The 21401-nt window shown below is 43.3% G+C and overlaps 1 protein-coding gene across 1 annotated transcript; it reads right to left on the bottom strand.

Moving 5' to 3' along the window:
* Positions 1-18141: 18141 nt before the first annotated feature.
* On the bottom strand, positions 18142-21067 carry LOC123041911 (uncharacterized). Its single transcript, XM_044464467.1, has 13 exons — positions 20841-21067; positions 20557-20732; positions 20353-20466; positions 20180-20248; positions 20049-20105; positions 19912-19965; positions 19769-19831; positions 19610-19672; positions 19366-19530; positions 19116-19259; positions 18934-19014; positions 18762-18823; positions 18142-18583 (listed from the first exon to the last, which is right to left on the bottom strand). Exons 1-13 carry the CDS (start codon positions 20977-20979, stop codon positions 18505-18507), a joined length of 1266 nt encoding a protein of 421 aa, XP_044320402.1. The 5' UTR covers positions 20980-21067; the 3' UTR covers positions 18142-18504.
* Positions 21068-21401: the final 334 nt, after the last annotated feature.

Here is a 21401-nt window from a genome sequence, read left to right as displayed (position 1 = left end):
GGAGCATAAGAAGGACTTGCATATGGTGTTCATTGACTTGGAGAAGGCCTATGATAAGATACCGCGGAATGTCATGTGGTGGGCCTTGGAGAAACACAAAGTCCCAGCAAAGTACATTACCCTCATCAAGGACATGTACAATAATGTTGTGACAAGTGTTCGAACAAGTGATGTCGACACCGATGACTTCCCGATTAAGATAGGACTGCATCAGGGGTCAGCTTTGAGCCCTTATCTTTTTGCATTGGTGATGGATGAGGTCACAAGGGGTATACAAGGAGATATCCCATGGTGTATGCTCTTTGCGGATGATGTGGTGCTAGTTGACGATAGTCGGACGGGGGTAAATAGGAAGTTAGAGTTATGGAGACAAACCTTGGAATCGAAAGGGTTTAGGCTTAGTAGAACTAAAACCGAGTACATGATGTGCGGTTTCAGTACTACTAGCTGTGAGGAGGAGGAGGTTAGCCTTGATGGCCAGGTGGTACCTCGGAAGGACACCTTTCGGTATTTGGGGTCAATGTTGTAGGAGGATGGGGGTATTGATGAAGATGTGAACCATCGAATCAAAGCCGGATGGATGAAGTGGCGCCAAGCTTCTGGCATTCTCTGTGACAAGAGAGTGCCACAAAAGCTAAAAGGCAAGTTCTACAGGACGGCGGTTCGACCCGCAATGTTGTATGGCGCGGAGTGTTGGCCGACTAAAAGGCGACATGTTCAACAGTTAGGTGTGGCGGAGATGCGTATGTTGAGATGGATGTGTGGCCACACGAGGAAGGATCGAGTCCGGAATGATGATATACGAGATAGAGTTGGGGTAGCACCAATTGAGGAGAAGCTTGTCCAACATCGTTTGAGATGGTTTGGGCATATTCAGCGCAGGCCTCCAGAAGCTCCAGTGCATAGCGGATGGCTAAAGCGTGCGGAGAATGTCAAGAGAGGGCGGGGTCGACCGATTTTGACATGGGAGGAGTCCGTTAAGAGAGACCTAAAGGATTGGAGTATCGACAAAGAGCTAGCTATGGACAGGGGTGCGTGGAAGCTTGCTATCCATGTGCCAGAGCCATGAGTTGGTTGCGAGATCTTATGGGTTTCACCTCTAGCCTACCCCAACTTGTTTGGGACTAAAGGCTTTGTTATTGTTGTTGTTGTTGTTGTTGTTGTATTTCTACTGGGTTTTCTCAATATTTATATTTTTAGATGTCATGACTCCAGACTTTGTGAGAGTGTAGGAGTCAAATGAGGTCACGATCAATTACAAAACATGCAGTATCCGTCAATCGTAATACAAAACTCTTGTAAGAGCCAAAAATTAAGGAGACAAGCACAAACTGCTAGAAGGCACAATACGGTAGAACATTGCAAACATTGAATTTAAATTACTTCATATCCTAAGAAATATAAGAGTAAAATTAGACGGGCGCAGCAACGCGCGCCATCAAAGATCTAGTGGTATTGATAACCCGACAGAGGTAGTAAAGGTAAATTCTCTCTATAGATTTGATGAAGGTGATATTCCTCGTTATAAATCTGCTAGCCAATGCTTGGATGAGTTTGATAATTTTATTGTTAAACAAGAAAACTTCAATGCTTATGTTGGTAGACAATTGAAATGCAATGCTTATATGACTGAACACTTGAGTGATTATATGTCTAGAATTAAAGGTGAACTTAAATTTATTTGTAAACATGCTTCTATGGTTACCACTCAAGTAGAACAAGTGCTTAAAGCTCAAAATGATTTGCTCAATGAATTAAATGATAAGAAAAATGATAATGTTGTTAGAGTTGTGAATAGAGGTAGTAGAATGACTCAGGAACCTTTGTATCCCGAGGGCCACCCTAAGAGAATTGAGCAAGATTCTCGGAGAAATAATGTCGATGCACCTAGTCCTTCTAAAAAGAAGAAGAGGAAAAATGATAGGACTTTCCATGCTTCTAGTGAACCTGTTGTTGACACACCTGAGAATCCCAATGATATTTCTATTTCTAATGCTGAAACACAATCTGGTAATGAACATGAACCTAGTGATGATGTTAATGATGATGTTCATGTTGATGCTCAACCTAGCAATAATAATGGTGTAGAGTTTGAACCTGCTGTTGATCTTCATAACCCACAATCAAATAATCAACGTTATGATAAAAGAGAGTTCATTGCTAGGAAGCACGGTAAGGAAAGAGAACCATGGGTTCAGAAACCCATGACTTTTCCTCCTAAACCATCCAAGAAAAAGGATGATGAGGATTTTGAGTGCTTTGCTGAAATGATTATACCTATCTTTTTGCGTATGCGTTTGACTGATATGCTTAAAATGAGTCCTTATGCTAAGTATATGAAGGATATTGTTACAAATAAAAGAAAGATACCGGAAGCTGAAATTTCCACCATGCTTGCTAATTATACTTTTAAGGGTGGAATACCAAAGAAGCTAGGAGATCCAGGAGTACCAACTATACCATGCTCCATTAAAAGAAACTATGTTAAAACTGCTTTATGTGATCTTGCAGCCGGTGTTAGTGTTATGCATCTCTGTTTATATCGTAGAATTGATTTGAATAAGTTGACACCTACTGAAATATCTTTGCAAATGGCCAATAAATCAATTGCTACACCTGTCGGTATTTGTGAGGATGTACCTATTGTGGTAGAAAATGTTACTATTTTAACGGACTTTTTTATTCTTGATATTCCCGAGGACGATAGTATGTCGATTATCCCTGGTAGACCCTTTTTGAATACTGAAGGGGCTGTTATTGATTGCAACAAAGGCAATGCCACTTTTCATGTTAATGGTAATGAGCATACGGTATGCTTTCCGAGGAAACAACCTCAAGTCCACAGTATCAATTGTATTGGAAAAATTTCAACGATTACTATTGGAGGTTTTGAATTCCCTCTTCCTAATGTCAAGAAGAAATATGATATTCTTATTGTTGGGGACATGCATATCCCCATTGAGGTAACCTAGTGTTATTCGAAATTTCTCCGTTCCATGTTATTCGAGAAGAGTTTGTTAACAAGACTTGATCAACCTTGTTAGTAGATTCCTTTTGATGAGCATGAGATGGATGAAGTTAGAAAGCACAACTCTCTGTACCCTCCTTTTACTTTCTGTTATTTAGATTAAATAAAGAAAAAATAGTATTTTCTGTCTGTTTTCTGATTTATCCTTGCAATAAAAAATACCCCGAAAATAAAAGTTCTCCAAATGTCCCGAAAATGAAATATGATTTTTTCTAGAATATTTAAGATTTAATTGGCACTGAGAACACACCAGAGGGAGCCAACACCTGGCCACGAGGGTCTAGGGCGCGCCCACCCCCTGGGCGCGCCCCCAGCCTCGTGGGCCCCACGTGGCCCCCCTCCACTTATTCCTGCACCCACACACTTCGTCTTCCTCCAGAAAAAATCACCACACAGCTCAAACTCGTGTTCTAGCTCATTTTGCTGTGATTTTCGATCTCCTTCCTCAAATCTTCATTCATGAAACTGTTTTGGGGGATTGTTCTTCGGTATGTGACTCCTCCAATGGTCCAATTAGTTTTTGTTCTAGTGCTTTATTTATTACAAATTTTTGCTGCCTAGGTGACCCTGTTCTTGAGCTTGCATGTCAAATTTATATGGTCAAAAGTAGTTCTAATGCATGATATAGCCTCTAGGCACTTGTGGGAGTAGTTGCTATCAATTTTGTTGATTTTGGTTCAATGTTATTTTGAGTCACTTCAAATTTCAGAAATTTTTCAGAGAAAGAAAAATGCATAGGAAAATATACCAAGGTGGTTCCTCAAGGAAGCAAGGGCCAAGGCTCGCGATACGTGAGCCAGACGATGAATCACCGAGGGAAGCTCAAGTGCGGCCTTGTCAATGGCCATCAGAAGATTTTATGGTTCAAGGAGGCATTAAGTTGAGATTTGACGCATATGTGCGTAATGCTGAAATTGAGGGCTTTGTGTCAGATAAGTGCCCACAATGCCCACAATACTACTACCTAATTGATTCCTTTGTGAGAAGGTTCAAATTCACATCCTCATGCAATTCTCACACTGTTTTGTTTGATCTTTATGATAAATCATATACCATGGACCTAGAAGATTTTAATACTGCTTGTAAACTCCCGCAGTGGGGCAATTTTAGTGAACCTCGCAAATCTGAATATAAAGACTTTCTTTCTAGTATCACTGTGGGGGAATCCAGAGAAATCACACAAGCTACTATAGGGAGCATTCATTTTCCTTCCATACATTATTTTGCTATCTTTATAGGTAGATGCATTAATGGTAAAGATGAAGCTTGTCACATGTGCGTCCCAGATCTTTGTGTTCTCAAAAGTGTGATAGTAGGAGATAAACAATATAACTTGGGGGCGATTGTTGCACGAAGGTTGAATCATAACAGTATAAGTGGAGATTTGTTTGGTGGGATTTATGCAACTCGTTTAGCTAACTATCTTGATGTAACCATACATGCAAAATGATATAGAGTCGCTTCCTGTTTATTTAGATTATAATGCTATGGTTCACCATCAGTTTATTCAGAGGAATGAACAACCACTTCAGTACCGACTAATCTTTGACAGATAGTGCATTGTCCATATTGCTCTGCCTGCTCCTACTTTCTTTGACTTTCAGGAAAAAAGGAGATATGTTATAACCAGGGACGAGGCGAACGAGTATGAAAGGAGGACGGGGGAAGCTCGCCTCAAGGTTGCAGCTTGTCAGGCAGTAGAGGCTGCATCTTAGTACGACCGCAGTTACAACTTTGGATATCCGCCAGGCCATCCGTGGGCATAGACCAACTTAGGCTAAAATCCTAAGCTTGGGGCGTATGTATTTCTCACCTACATTACATTCATGTTTACACATTCATTCTAGTTGTCGGTGCTCATACTTTTTCATTGTACTATCCGTGCTACTTTATTTTATTTTCTAAGCCTTCTTCATGTGTGTTTGAAAAACCTTAAGAAAAACAAAATAAATAAATTAGCTAGTTTACTTTCCATGTTTGTAGTAGTAGTAATTAAAAGAAAATCCAAAAAGATTTCTTGTTCTTCTTGTTCTTGTTGGGAGCTTTCCCGTGTAAATAGTTTTATTTCTATTCTTTTCTTTGGGGGTTGAGAGAAGAAGACCATGATTAAAATGTTGAGTGGCTTTCATATGCATTATTATTGACTTAACCAAGAGCCCATATTACCTTGTCTTCTCCCTTGAATTGAATGCTTGCAGATTCTAGCTTAGTCCAATGCACGTGCACTATTATTATTATCCACACCGTTCAGTCGTGCAAGTGAAAGGCAATAATGACGATATATGATAGACTGATTGAGATGAGAGAAGCTGGTATGAACTTGACCTATCTTGTTTTTGTAAATATGATTAGTTCATCGTTCCTGATTCAGCCTATTATGAATGAAACATGTTTGCAATGACAATTAGAGATTATAGTTGCTTATGCCAGGCTTAATTAGCGAGGAGTTTATAATGGTTTATCTTGCGTGTCAACATGCTATTAAAATGATTGTGATGTGGTATGATAGGGTGGTATCCTCTTTTGAATGATTCGAGTGACTTGACTTGGCACATGTTCATACATGTAGTTGAAACAAAATCAACATAGCCTCCACGATATTTATGTTCATGGTGGATTATATCCTACTCATGCTTGCACTCAATGTCTATTAATTTTAATGCATGTTCATGATTGTTGTCGCTCTCTAGTTGGTCGCTTCCCAGTCTTTTTCTAGTCTTCACTTGTACTAAGCGGGAATACTGCTTGTGCATCCAAAATCCATAAACCCAAAAGTTATTCCATATGAGTCCACCATACCTTCCTATATGCGGTATCTACCTGCCGTTCCAAGTAAATTTGTATGTGCCAAACTCTAAACCTTCAAATGAAATTCTGCTTTGTATGCTCGAACAACTCATGCATTAACTAGGGTTGTCTATATCTTCCATGCTAGGTGGGTTCTTCTCACGACGAATGGACTCTGCTCCTCACTCACGAGAAAATGACCAGTAACCGAGATGCCCAGTCCCACGCTCAAACCAAAATAATTGCAAACAAAACTCCCCCAGGATTGTTGTTAGTTGGAGGCACCCGTTGTTTTGGGCAAGCAATGGATTGATGCTTGTTGGTGGTGGGGTGTATAAACTTTACCATTCTGTTTGGGAACCGCCTATAATGTGTGTAGCATGGAAGATATCGAGATCTCTTGGTTGTTATGTTGACAATGAAAGTATGCCGCTCAAAATATTATTTATCTCTATTTAAAATCGAGCTCTGGCACCTCTACAAATCCCTGCTTCCCTCTGTGAAGGGCCTATCTATTCACTTTTATGTTGAGTCATCATCCTCTTATTAAAAAGCACCAGTTGGAGATCACCGCTGCCATTTGCATCCATTACCATTAATTTATATTGAGTATGACTACGACGGGATCTCTTTTACCATGAATTACAATGTCCAGTCAGTCCTTGATCTTCAGAGGTGCTCTGCATTTATGTTTTGCGATCTCAGAAAGGGCTAGCGAGATACCATCTTGTTATATCATATTATGATTGTTTTGAGAAAGTGTTGTCATCCGAGATTGATTATTATTGCTTGCTGGTTGATTATGCCATTGATATGAGTAAACATGAGACCTAAGTGTTATTGTGAATATGGTTAGTTCATAATCTTTGCTGAAAACTTGAATGCTGGCTTTACATATTTGCAACAACAAGAGCAAACAGATTTTGTAAAAGTTTTTCTTTATCACTTTCAGTTTGTCAACTGAATTGCTTGAGGACAAGAAAAGGTTTAAGCTTGGGGGAGTTGATACGTCTCCATCGTATCTACTTTTTCAAACACTTTTGCCCTTGTTTTGGACTCTAACTTGCATGATTTGAATGGAACTAACCTGGACTAACGTTGTTTTCAGTAGAATTGCCATGGTGTTATTTTTGTGCAGAAATAGAAGTTCTCTGAATGACCTGAAACTCCACGGAGAATACTTTTGGAATTAATAAAAAATACTAGCTAAAGAATCAAGACTAGGGGGTCCATACCCTGTCCACGAGGGTGGGGGGCGCGCCTGCCCCCTGGGCGCGCCCCCTGTCTCGCGGGCCCTATGAGGCTCCACCGACCTCAACTTCAACTCTAGATATTCAGGTTCGGGGTGAAAAAACCCAGAGAGAAGGATTCATCACGTTTTACGATATGGAGCCGCCGCCAAGCCCTAATCTCTCTCGGGGGGGGGGGCTGATCTGGAATCTGTTCGGGGCTCTAGTGAGGGGAATCCGTCGCCGTCGTCATCATCAACCATCCTCCATCACCAATTTCATGATGCTCACCGCCATGCGGGAGTAATTCCATTGTAGGCTTGCTGGACGGTGATGGGTTGGATGAGATTTACCATGTAATCGAGTTAGTTTTGTTAGGGTTTGATCCCTAGTATCCATTATGTTCTGAGATTGATGTTGCTATGACTTTGCTATGCTTAATGTTTGTCACTAGGGCCTAAGTGCCATGATTTCATATCTGAACCTATTATGTTTTCATGAATATATGTGAGTTCTTAATCCTATCTTGCAAGTCTATAGTCACCTATTATGTGTTATGACCCGTTAACCCTGAAGTGACAATAATCGGGATACTTACCGGTGATGACCGTAGTTTGAGGAGTTCATGTATTCACTAAGTGTTAATCCTTTGGTCCAGTACTCTATTAAAAGGAGGCCTTAACATCCCTTAGTTTCCAATAGGACCCCGCTGCCACGGGAGGGTAGGACAAAAGATGTCATGCAAGTTCTCTTCCATAAGCACGTATGACTATATTCAGAATACATGCCTACATTACATTGATGAACTGGAGCTAGTTCTATGTCACCCTATGTTATAACTATTGCATGAGGAATTGCATCCGACATAATTATCCATCACTGATCCAATGCCTACGAGATTTTCACATATTGATCTTTTCTTAGTTACTTTACCGTTGCCACTGTTACAATTACTACAAAACTGCTACTGTTACAATTACTACAAAACCGCTACTGTTACTTTTGCCACTGTTACCGTTACTTCCATATTACTTTGCTACTAAATACTTTGCTGCAAATATTAAGTTTTCCAGGTGTGGTTGAATTGACAACTCAACTGCTAATACTTGAGATTATTCTTTGGCTCCCCTTGTGTCGAATCGATAAATTTGGGTTGAATATTCTACCCTCGAAAACTGTTGCGATCCCCTATACTTGTGGATTATCACTTGACCTTCGATATTGTCCCGCTCCACAGCAGCTGCCAGACACTACTCGTGCGTACCGCTTTGGCTCGCTTTAATGCGGTCCCACATTACACCTATCTCCAACTTAAGGTGCCCGGTCCACGCGACACCATCACGATAAACGGAAATACATAATGTTCCCTCCGTACAGAGGAGCATACTACGGCTAATGCGGCCGAAGTACAATGCAGCCTTATCAAGTGCACATTTTCGTCAGCCATCAAGCCGCCGGTCTCCATTAGACAGGACCAATCTATCTCAGAGCTGGATTAGCAGTTCGGCCTCCGCCGTCCGCCCCATATTGCCGCGAAGTCTGTCCCGCGCACATAATTATACACTTAAAATACCATGGTCACTGGCGGAGGCACAATACGGACAAACCTATAACACTATCCGCACTCTCATAGTCTTTTTCTTTTTTTTCTCACCATTTTTTATCTTTTGTCATAGGTGACTATATTTGCTGAGAAGTCCTTTAAACCAAGGCAAGGCAGCGCAGACGTGCGACATGAGGTCCAAATGTTTTTTGTAGACCGCACTCTTTATTTGAAACCTGTAAAGTGCCTTTTTTCTAAGCTTTCGACCCCCGGCATGTCAAATAGTCTTGATAGTAGTGTTATAATATGTAAAGATCACGCTTGACGTATCATTCAGATGCTAGTCAACATAACCCGTATTCAGTATTCACTTTTCTCAAAGAACTGAATTTTTGCTTCCGTGGTTATTCCATGCACACACCTCGACATATATTGCCAGGGGCTCGATACGGCAACATATGAGTTTCCGACAAGTCCAAACAGCTTTATAGCACACTTCGGCGTCATGAGTTTTGCCTTATATGCATCAGCTCCGGATCATGACTTTGGTCAATAGTTGGGTTGTCCGGCTCCTCTGCTTACTACCTTACGTTTCGCTCCATCGGCTAGGGTAGTAAAGGGAGAACTACTACGATTGTGCCCTGGTTTGTCCGGATGAGCACCTCAGTAGAGAAAGCTGAAAACTGACTGTCATGATGTGGCGAGAGCTAGTCAACTACTCGATGACTCACCAGAATCTTCACGATTCCTTCCGTATTACACGAAGGACCGTTCTTCTGGTCACATATGAAAACATGTCGTATTCGGATAACCGCGTACATACCATGGGCTATATCGTAGATCCACCGTCAAACTCCTATGGCTAAGTGAAAGTGTTAAAGCCCTATAGTACGATTGCCTGGTTCGCTGCATTGACACCTCCTTAATGGACTAAGACGTTGGGTCAAGAGTGATCAAGTGCTTTTCCGAATACCCCCGTGTTATATGCGAGGGGGCCGAAGCCGACTACTGGTAAACTTTCATATTATAAAAAAACGGCCGCACAGGAGGCACAAAAAACTTATTTGGCAAAAGTTTAAAAAACATAGCCATAATATATCATAACATTGTTTTTAAAATTTCGGTACATTTCACTCGAACATAATATCTTTCGAGCACTGACCCTCTATCAAGCGGGCAGCCTCCAGGACATCCTCAAAATAATGCTCTGGCGTGTGATGGTCCTTGCCATTGTGTGGACTTTTCGCTACAATATCGGTGGCCTTCATCTTTTCCCAGTACGTCTTGACACGGGCAAAGGCCATCCATGCACCTTCTATGCACGTTGACCCCTTAACAACGTCGATACGTGGCGCCACATCAACAAGTCACTGCACCAAACCGAAATAACTATTCGAAATTGGCTCAGACGTCCACAGTCGGACCACGACGTACTTCATGGTAGATCCGGATATCTTGTGAAGCTCGTCCCACTCGGCCATCTGTTTGTTCAGCAATAGCGCACGCTTTGGCATGCTGAATTGCGACCAGAAAAACTTTTCCGTCGCATGTCCTTCTTGCGCTTGGAAAACTGCATCGCATCATAGACACTCTTCGGCAAGTCCAAAAATGCGTCTGGAGAACTCCACATTTGATTAAGCGGGGCATACTTCGGATCGCCAAATTTAGTTCGTAATAAGAAGGGTTTACCAACCGCGATCTCCCCAGCTTGTCGGATCTCCTCCCGAGCCGCTCTAGACTCGGACCGTGCTTCCCTCGCCTCTTGTAAGGCCTTGTCAAGATCGGTCGCTCTGGTTTTGTTATCTTTCTCTAGAAATTCGCATTGGCTAGTGGCATCCTTTAGCTCAAGCGCCATAATAGATATTCTCTCCTCGCACTAGCGCCGAGCAGCCTGTTCGGCCTTTAATTCAGCAACTGCCTTTTCAGCAGCCGCATTGCTCATCCTGGCTTGCTCCTTGGCCCGGGCAAGCTCAGCCCGAAGGGTCTCAACTATGGCGGCACCATCTGCAATTATGCATATCTCAGTATACAATTCTCAGTGTCATGCTCATATTATAATATTTGCATATACTGACTGCCCCTAAGACATACCTTGCACCTCGTCAAGCCGCCTGTTAATAAGCGTGATGTCATCATCCGCCACATCAAGTTTCTGCTTCAGATCTGCAACCTCTATAGCTTGGGCAGTCGCCAAGGATGAAAAAACCCGTGTTCCAATTAGTCAGATTATTTCCTGGGCATATCTTTCTTGATCCTCTGATCGCCTCCCTTCGGACGCGAACCAGAGTCTCAGGGGTTACTATCTATACATAGGCGCATTTTGCATTTATAGCATAATTAAAAATATTACATTACGTACCTCGAAGCATCTTAGCAGGCCGGTAAAGGCTTCATTCAATCCGCTTTTCGCGGACAAAAACCTCTCAACCACCGTACCCATCAAGGTACGATGTTCCTCTAAGACGATCGCATGTCGCAATATGTCCATCAATGTATCAGTGCCTCCGGATCCCTGGAAGCAGCTGTAGGGGTACAGACTCCCTTCAAAGGAATATGTTTACCCGACCTTAGAGTCATCTCTGGCTATAAATCGGATAGTCCAGGGCCTTTATTGTTGGTCCCCGTAGGGGCCGCACATCCCGGACCCTGGACGGCCGAAGTGCCACCTTCGGGCCTAGTCTTCATTATCCCTCGCACCACTTGTTGGTCGGGAGAGATCCTCTGGGACGACACCTCGGGGTCGTCTGTACTATTGGGTGGCGAGATATATGGAGGCGTCTCGCTCTCCATCATCTCCGGAAGAAGATCCCCCGAGGAGGAGGACTATTGGGGAAGGCTGCATGCCGAACTGCAAACATATATTTTAAATATTACTCTTGCAACCAGGAAAGAGAGGGATATGTTGAAGACACCCTTGTTCACTTACGGTTCAGCTAAGGGATTGTCCTTACGGAGGAACTGTGTGACAACGTCGCCTCCCGAACCAGAACCCCCTGACAGGGATATCTTCCCTCGCTTAGAAGCCTTTATTTTCAAGTCTTCGGAGGCAGTCCTCTTCTTCCCATAGGGAGAGGGGATGTCAGTTTCTCCTTCCCTTTCATCTTCGGAAGAGGGAGTTCCGATCTCCCCAGATGAGATGCCTGGCGTACCTTTAGAATGGGGGCCACCCTGGGCCTTCTTGCTCTCCTCCTTGTCTTCCTTCACCGGCACTTGATATGGTGCCGGAACCAGCATCCTTGTTAACACCGGATCAACTGAGTCTTCGGGAAGAGGGGCCGAACACCTAATTCTCTCCGCCTTCTTTATCCAGCCCTGACCGAGTATGGTTTTCTTAGTATATTGTTATGAGAAATTTAACTAAACCGTGTTCAGGAGTCGAGTGCTTACCGAGGTATCTGGATGGTTGCAGTCAAGGCCGATGTCCTCTGTAGTATCCGGACACTGTTTACGTATCCCGAAGAATAATTTACACATCCTTCTGAGCGTCGTGCCGAAGAAGTGTTGAAGGGTTCGTGGTACTTCCGGATTGAACTCCCACATGCGGAGAGGCCATCGCTGGCACGGTAGGACCCGATGGACTAACATTACTTGGATTACGTGATAAAGCCGGTGTCCTTTTCAATGAGGCTCTGAATGCGGCTGTGCAGCGTCTGTACTTCATCAATTGATCCCCAGTCCAGACCCTTATTAATCCATGATGCAAGCCGTAACGGAGGGCCAGATCGGAATGCAGGTGTAGTTGCCCACTTGGTACCACGGGGTTTAGTGATGTAAAACCACTCCCGCTGCCATAGGTTGGAAGTTTCTGTGAAGGACCAAGGAGTATTGGTGAGTTTGCCCACTGCAGCACCACGACACTCCGCTTGTTTCCCGTCGACTACCTTCAGCTTCATATTAAAGGTCTTGAGCCACAAGACAAAGTGTGGGGGAATACTGAGGAAGGCCTCGCACATGATAATGAACGCCGAGACATGAAGAAAGGAGTCCGGAGCTAGATCGTGAAAATCTAGCCCGTAATAGAACATGAGCCCTTGGACGAAGGGATGAAGAGCGAACCCTAGCCCTCGGAGGAAGTGGGAGATGAATACGACCCTCTTGCCGGATCTGGGAGTAGGAATAACCTGCCCTTGAGCAGGAAGCCTGTGGGGGATTTCCGAGGTCAGGTATCTTGCCGCCCGGAGCTTCGCAATATCCTCCTCTGTGACAGAGGAGGCCACCCACCGGCCTTGAGGGCTGGGTTTGGACATAACTGGGAAGCGTGAAGCGATTAAATTGAACCTTGGGTGCTGGAACTCGAGGTAGGAGAGTTTGAGGAAAGGGTTGGCAGAAAGGAGAAAAGACGGGTCTTAGCCCCTTTATAAAGGCGATGAATATCAAACGCCCCCTCCCAGGCCTTAAAACCTGCCTATTCCTAAGGAATCATGCCAACAGAACGGTTGGGTCACCCATGCTCGTATTGATGAGAATCCCGCAATAAGGGGACACGATCTCTGCTTTGACAAGACGTGCCAATGAAACCGCATCTCGAAATATGGAGCGGCAGGCTAAAAAAACGGTTCAAAATAATGGTCGGGCAGCAACGTGATGTTACGCTACAAAAAGTTGTCAGCAGATTGGATTCGTGAAATATTATGCTTTCTGCGGTTGTGTGTGGAATTTGTTTTGCAGAGCCGGACACAATTCTTGTGTTCAAAGACTATTTTGGAGTATTCGGAGAAGGAATCCGCCTTGTAATGCCGAAGACAATTCACACGCCGGACACCTCGTCATTGAAGCCTGGTTCAGGGGCTACTGAGGGAGTCCTGGATTAAGGGGTCCTCGGATGGCCGGACTATGTAGCATGGGCCGGACTGATGGGCTGTGAAGATACAAGACCGAAGACTCTCACCTTTGTCTGGATGGGACTCTCCTTGGCGTGGAAGGCAAGCTTGGTGCCCGGATATGAAGATTCCTTTCTCTGTAACCGACTTTGTACAACCCTAGTCCCCTCCGGTGTCTATATAAACTGGAGGGCTTAGTCCGTAGAGGCAATCATAATCATACAGGCTAGACTTCTAGGGTTTTAGCCATTACGATCTCGTGGTAGATCAACTCTTGTAATACTCATATTCATCAAGATCAATCAAGCAGGAAGTAGGGTATTACCTCCATAGAGAGGGTCCGAACCTGGGTAAACATCGTGTCCCCCGCCTCCTGTTACCATCAACCTTAGACACACAGTTCGGGACGCCCTACCCGAGATCCGCCGGTTTTAACTACCATCAACCAGAAGTTAGAGGAGATGGTAGTCAGGTTCCGACACATTTTCTTTGAGAGTTGAAAACAACTCATGGTGTCCTTTGCTGCCTTTGAAAAGAATCCATGGGCACTAGCACCCAGGACATATTTTTATAGAAGAAGCCCACCTGAGTGAGATCATGGAAATTCGCTCCCAACAGGATTCGAACTCTGGTCTGCAAGGTGCGCCACAACGACCTTGCCATGGGCTGCCCAGTCCTCCTTTGCTACATTTGACAGTTCTTGGCCCTTCCAGCCGAAGTCCTTGACCCAGTACAAAAGTTTATCGAGATAGAGAATGGCGGTCCTAAGGGTGGTGGATATGAAAGTGGAAATGTTTGGATCCCATGAACGTCTTTTCTCTATGTTTCCTACGACTACTTCAACTCTCGGATGTTGATCCATTAAGGCAGAAGTGTTGATAACTTCTCATTCAGAACAAACTTGGTTTCGTTGCCTCAAGCAGGAAGCGGTGGGTGGCAGCACACCATCCTTCGTTCTACTGGTCAAAGATGGTGGAATCCCCATGGGCTCTCTTGTAATTTTTATTTTCATAGGGTTTATTTATATAATGCTAATTTTTTAATATACTGTGTCGTGGGCTTTAAAAAAATGGATACATGGAAATGTTGCCCTACATGATTGTGGTCCATCTGATGTAATATGTTGGTGTGTTTGTTGGGATATGATGAATTATCACTTTATGATCAGATGTATTCATTAATATTTTTTAGATCTCTTTGTTTTTGTGTTGCGCAATTCTTATTCATATATGCTCTTCGATCTATTCTCTCTTTCTTTGGCCAAGTTTGGGATTTGACCATCAAGGGGAGTTGTGTATGATAGTTGGGTTCAACCTTGCAAGTAAGCTACCGCACTGACAGACAATGAAAAAGGTTTGTATTATGTTGTTGTCGCTAAGGATAAAAAGATGGTCGCGTAGTTAAATGCAGGGTGAAGACAATATATCATCAATTTCATGTCATCGTACTTTGGCTGGAAACTTTCTTTGTGGGATCGTGACCAGTAAGAAAGTTGTGTTTGGCCCCGACCGGTAAGCAATATGTATAGGAGGACCAGAGGCGGTATCGTGAGCAATCACGATCTCAAACCGACTTGGTTTTTAAGTCGTAAGCTTACCGGACAGGAAACAACCAACTTGGTGAGGCGAGCGAGCGTGGGGTGTGGTATTCTCTTTTTCTCCTCAGCACATCAGGGAGTGCAGAGAACCCAATGTATAAAGACGTCTCACAACCCCTCAACTTCCGGGTTGGACTAAACTTTAGATTCAAGGCTTGCCATTTTATTCATGGGTTACTTTGAGATTTCAGAAATCGTACATGAGCCTAGCCCATTATTTATAATAGTTACTAGAAAAACAGTCGCAAGAGCTATCTCTCGCTTATAGCGAGACGATAGTTTCACTCACGTCGAGCGTGGAAGCTCCTGAAAGCTCCTAATTAGCGCTTCAGGCGCGAGACGCTCACGCAGCTGCCTCGTGTGGGCCGTCCCAGCAAGCGAGCTGGTCGCTTGCTCCTCTTTTCGTTCACTCGCTCCAACCTTTTTCTTCGCGCATGCAATGACCGCGTCGTACGATTGGTTCACTGTCCAAATGTTTAACAAGTGACCAAGTGGCTTTGAAAAACAAATATGGATCTAAAAAAATTACATATTTGAAAAAGCTCACGAGGATTTTTTTTAAAAGTGCGCAGATTGAAAAACGTTCATGGATTTGAAAAAGTCCGTGGGTTTCACGAAACTAGAGAAATATCACGAATTTGAAAAGTTCACAGATTTGGCAAATAGTTCATCAAATTTTTAAAAAAGTTCAAGAATTTGCAAAAAAAATCAATTTTTTTTAAAAAGTTCATCTAATTTGAAAACAAATCAGAAAATTGAAAACCAATCATTGATTTTAAAAGAAAGTTCATCGATTTTGTGTTCATCATTTCTTAATAAGTTCATTCAATTTAGAAAATACAAATAAAAAATAGAAAAACATAAAAAAGAACAAAACCGTTGCAAAAATGGACCAAGAAAAAAGAACAAGAAAAAGGAAGCAGAAAAAGAAAAAAGAGAAAAGAGTAAAGAGAAAAGAGAAAGAAGAAAGAAGAAAGAAGAAATAAGAAAAGAAAGAGAAAATATAATTGAACTCATCATGTGAGGGTGGTTGCGCAACATACGAACGACCAGCTGCACTATTGTTTGGACGTTAAAAAAAGAAGAAAAAGGAAGGTGGCCCGGCCCAGCGCGGAGGAGAGGTGTGCGCCCGTTTACACAACATGCTGTAACAGGCGCCTGAAGCGTCGGATAGGAAATGCTTCTAGCATATGGGCCAACCCATTAGTGTAGGTTCTCTGCTGCCGCTCGCGCGTTGCAGGTTCGGTCTCTATAGGTTTCCTTAAGTTTCTTTTTTCCTTTTTTTATTTTTTATTTCTTTCCCGGTTTTCTTTGATTTACTTTTTCGCCTTTATATTGTCTTTTTTTATTTTGTTTTTCTTTGGTTTCCCATTGTTTCTGTCATGATTTTTTATCTTTTTTCTTTTCTTTCTCATTCTTCTTCATTTTTTGTTTCTTTCTTGGTTTCAACATTTTTTTCTTCGTTTCTTTATCGGTTTCACAGTTTATTAATTATTTTTGCACTTTTTTTCTTCATTTTTCTTTTTTGTTCTACATTTTCTGTAGGTTCTTTTGTTTCTTTTAATTATTATTTGTATCTATTGGTTTTGATTCTACCTTTTCTGTATACATCAGGAATATTTTTCGAATACATGTTAAATTTTTTTTAAATACAAGTTTAAGGTTTTTTGAAGACATATTTAATATTTTTCCGATACATATTTTAACATTTTCAAATGATTTATTAATAATGTAAATACAAAATTGACGTATTTTTAATACATGGTTAACAATATTTCTATAAAATGTAAACTTTTTGAAATGCTTGATTAAAACTTGTCAAATAAAATACTAATATTTTCTAATACATGGTTAACATTGTCCTTTACACATTTAACATTTTTTCAATGCCTAATTAATTTCTTTATGAATGCAATATTAACTTTTTTAATACATGTTCAACCTTTGTCCTTTATATATTTAACATTTTTTAATGCGTGATTAATATTTTCCATATGTAAGTTTAACATTTTAATACAATATATGATTAAATAAATTTATACATGTTGAACATTTTGTCTATACAGATTTAATATTCTTCAAATGCTTGTCTAATATGTTTTCGAATCCTATATTAAAATTTATTAGATTTCGTAAATACATGATCAATTTTTTCATACACATTGTATAATTTTGTATAAATTTTTTTATACATGAGAAACATTTTTTATACATATTTAACATTTAATGCTTGGTTAACATTTTTTCAAATATTTTATGTCGAGTGTTTTTGTAATATATCTGTTTAGAAGACTTGGAAGTATAAACAAAAGTAAAAAGTAATAAAAAACGTGAAAAAACAAAGAAACGAGGCTGAGGTTGTGGCCACCCGTGCGCATGCGCCAGCCCATCTAACGCTCCCCTGACTCGGTGGCTCAAAACAATTCCACGGTGCATGGGTCTACCGCCGGTGGTTGCATTGATATTTGTTCTACTTTGTCTTATTTGAGTTCTCAAAAAAAAACTTTGTCTTATTTCAAAGCGTTACCTTGGGTTTTTCTTCTCGTTTCAAAGTGATTTTTTCTCGTTCCTAAATGTGTCTTAATGTTTCATTGTGTGTGTAGCGTATCTTAATGTTTCATTGCGTGTAACATATCTTAGGCCTTGTTTGGTAGCAAGGGGGAGGAAGCCCAGGGCCACAAGCCCCTAGTGGTAATTTTAACATGCACATTAAACAGCCGAGGGAATTTCCGTCACAGCTGCTGGAGCGTAGATGTGGTCATGTGAAGCGCTGGAGGAAGGATGGCTGGGGGCGTCACTACCAGCTCCATCGCCACCGAAAGCGATCGGAAGTTTCCTCCCCCGCCTCTAGAGGCGTGGAAGCCTCTCCCGGGGAAAGGACGTGGAAGGGGCGGGGGTGCCCTGATCTCGTGGGCATTCAAATGCAGCGGTGGTTTTTCCTGGATTGATTCAGCCCGTGGTTTCTCTATCTAGGGAAGAGGCAGGGATCACAGGAGGATCCCCTATAATCAAATGAGCCCTTAATGTTTCATTGTGTGTCATCGTGTATCGGCAAACCTAACATCAAAGCTGATATAAAAGAAGTGTATTCTTTCTAGTTGGTACACGCTGAAAGAAAAAGAAAAAGGAACTAAACCTTTTGAAACAACATAAATTTTGACAACCATGAATGGTGGATCCACTCTCAGCTCTGTTACCCACACAAGTAATTTCTACTACTTATTTTCATGTGTCACGTTGTTAATTTCCATTTTATACACCGTGTACATACATTACATATCAACAGCATGAACCGTAGACTTTACCAGGAGCTACATACACGCGCATATGCTCAGCCGCTAAATCATATATCCCCTGCCTAGTGCCTACACTTTACACCGCTGCCGTAGCGTCTGCGATGTCTGATCAGAGTTCTACACGAAGGAAGCTTCCACGGTTCAGCACCCATCACCCAGGCTCCAGGGGAGAATCAACTCGTGGGTAACAGCGAGCCGTGCCCTCTACTCCTCGACCCTGCGCGCGTGCTTGCCGTCCGAAGATGTGCCTCCACCTCTGTCGGCTCTCGCCTGATTTTTTTTGCTGCAGACAAGCACACAGGATGACAGGAACAGACAAGTGCCGCGGATTACTCACGGAAAGGAATGTGGACAATGTATAACACGGATCCTTTTATCTTTATGAATGAATGGTCTAGTAACACGGATCCTTTAATGAATGAATGAATGGTCTAATAGCATGGATCCTTTGATAAGTTTACCGGACAGTAGCCGAGAAGATCTTGTAGGCGTACAACATGGGCAGCGCACACATGGCGGACGCCTGCGCACGACGAAGCGAATAGGTGTGAGTTCAGTAAGCATGGTGAAATTTGTGCTGTGGATTTTCTGTGATACCAACTATGATGGAATCAAAGTACTTATTTTAGTTACCATCCACCACGGCAATCTATAAGCTGAAAGTGGGTCCAGCAGCCCGCTGCCCTCCAGGAAGCCACTGATTCCTTTCTGAACCTGCATTTCAACAGCGATTTATTTTTCAAGCCTGAAGTGTATACGGCCAGTGCCAAATCCTGAGGGAGAAAACACTACTAGTATGTTAACTGAGGCTGCACCTGACTATGGTACAAGCTCGTCGACATAACGAGCTGTCTCCAAACACACTTGACAGGCCTCGTGTAAGGTTCAATAGCCGAAAGGTGAGGTTCAGACGCTGCCGCGATCCGTCCGACGTGTGGCCCGGAGGACTTCCTGCATTCCTACTAGAGTGAAACCGTTTGTGCTCAGGATCAGACTTCAGTAGCTCAACCATGCATACAATGAGATGAAAAGGTTGCTATGATGTTACTATGCATCAGCTGTCACCTGCCAGTAGTGATCTGCAAACTCTCGAGACTTGGCCACACATGGCTGGATGGCATCCTTGCAAGCTCTGTAGGCTGTGGTGATCCTGTCAGCTACCACCGACACGTACGGCTTAGTTCTGTTCTTCAGTGAGTTGAAATGAAATTTGGCAACAGGCAACAGTTTCTTCATGAAGCAAGAGATGGCGTGTCAGAGTGTTTCACAAATAGGTGAGGGGGAGTGTTGGTTGAGAACACTAGCCTACATTTTTTGTTGCCTGCAAGTGTGGTTCCACCCGTCTTTGTGCATGTGCCAACGTCTCAGCAACCTGTCAACTTGGCATTGTAAAACGGTGGTGGTTACATTTATAAATACTAGTAGCAAGTAACACTTGATATTAACAAAAAATCCATATGAAACAAACCTTCTCCATCAGAGCATCAAGCACAGGCTTCCCGTGGAGATGCCATTTGGCAGATGCTAGTTCCTGCAAATGCACCAAATAAATCTAAATTGAAGTTTCGAAAGTTACATAAATTCCATAACACTGGATGAATCCACATATACCTGACAATGTACAGAGCGGGATGCGAACCAATACGGTAGCCACATGCCATGTACCTGAAAATGAACCATCTCCGCTTTAAGCTCTCTGCAGATCACTGACTTCTGAACAAAAATATTGTACTTGTAGTTACCCATACATTTGCCAACTCTTGAGCCTTCAATTTTGCTTGTCTTTGCACTTCAGACAGTTTACCCTGAACATGAAGCATATAATTAGCACGTTGAGGGTTCTTCTCAATGACTATATTTTCCTTGCATGTGTACCAACTTTTGAATGCTGAAGATCTCGTTCCAGCTCCTCGATTTTCTTCCTCTGCTCAGCGTTTATCTTCTCAACCTGAAGACGATGTGAGTCACATCAGAATTCTGTCAACAACCACCCACTACGACCTGTCCCTCCCAGCCTAGTACTACTAATTATACAGCATGTATGTAACTTACACGATCCAACTTCTGACCGAGCTCAAGCAGGCTTTTCTCTGCTTCGCTAGCCCGGGCTTCCAATAGCTCCCCTTTCTTAACTTGGTCTTCCAAATCACTGCCCAGCCTCTCAATCTGTTCTCCTTTTGTCTTTGTCAGTTCAGTTGCCATATGAATTTGGGATTGGCTGCTGAAAACGGAGCCTGGAATTGTCCGTTTCCTTACCTGCTTCTCGATCATCGCACTGTTGGTGCTCGCCTTCACCACGGATTCATCGTCAGCCACATTCCTCACCTGCATAGCCTCTAGCCCGCTGACCAACGCCACGATCTGCGCCGTCCTCTCCCTGACGACGCTCTCCAGCTGCGAGGTCTCCTCCTTCCTCCAGCCGACCTCGTCCTCTGAACCCAGCCAGGTATGCTCAGCTGTTAATTCTTTCTTCGCCCACCAAAGCAGGAAGACACGAAACAGTTTATATCCTGCGGTTGACAAACCGGCAGGCAGCTCACCTAGGGACGCGACCTTGGACCTGAGCCTCTGAATCTCCCGCTCCTGCTCCTGCCCGTCGCCGCACTGCGCCCGAGAAAAGCACGAGCAGAGGAGGATCGCGCCGGCGACCAGACACAGAGCCCGGCGATCTCCTGCCATGAATCAACCTTGTCCTGTCTCGTCAATTCTCAAGAATATTCAGGCAGGCTCGTTCGCAGCATGGGCCAGGGAGGTATCTATGTCGTAGTGTCGCTCTCTCGCCGAACGCCGGGAGAAAGGTTTTAGCGGGAGCGCGCACGCGTCATCATAGCACCGTGATTTGCACGCGGGCGCTTCACTTTTTGGGTATTTGGAGCTCGCGCGCGGTCCCTTGTCGGGAGCGGAGGAATGTTTGGCTGCGTGAGACTGGGAAGGGTGGAGGCGCTAATAAGTGAAGGTGGGAGGGGGTTAGTTTGAAGTGCGTGGCTGTGCACGTGGCGAAGCGGCCCCGCACACGTGGTCTTCGCGGCGCGGGTAGGCGAGGTGCGTGGACACGTTGGCGCCATCGGGGAGCTTCATCGTGTACCAGGTTGGCAGGTTCG

The sequence above is a fragment of the Triticum aestivum genome, chromosome 2B, assembly GCF_018294505.1.
Source record: "Triticum aestivum cultivar Chinese Spring chromosome 2B, IWGSC CS RefSeq v2.1, whole genome shotgun sequence".
In the NCBI taxonomy this organism is placed as follows: Eukaryota; Viridiplantae; Streptophyta; class Magnoliopsida; order Poales; family Poaceae; genus Triticum; species Triticum aestivum.
The sequence above is the reverse complement of the archived record's forward strand: the minus strand, read 5'-3'. Positions and strand labels throughout refer to the sequence as shown.

What these genes read in the sequence shown, in the direction of transcription:
- LOC123041911 (XM_044464467.1), bottom strand. Translation starts at nt 20,979, where the DNA reads ATGGCAGGAGATCGCCGGGCTCTGTGTCTGGTCGCCGGCGCGATCCTC. An exon ending in GTGCGATGATCGAGAAGCAG is followed by an intron (nt 20,467 to 20,556) that starts GTAAGGAAACGG and finishes AAAGGAGAACAG; the next exon opens with ATTGAGAGGCTGGGCAGTGA. An exon ending in TCGGTCAGAAGTTGGATCGT is followed by an intron (nt 20,249 to 20,352) that starts GTAAGTTACATA and finishes CATCGTCTTCAG; the next exon opens with GTTGAGAAGATAAACGCTGA.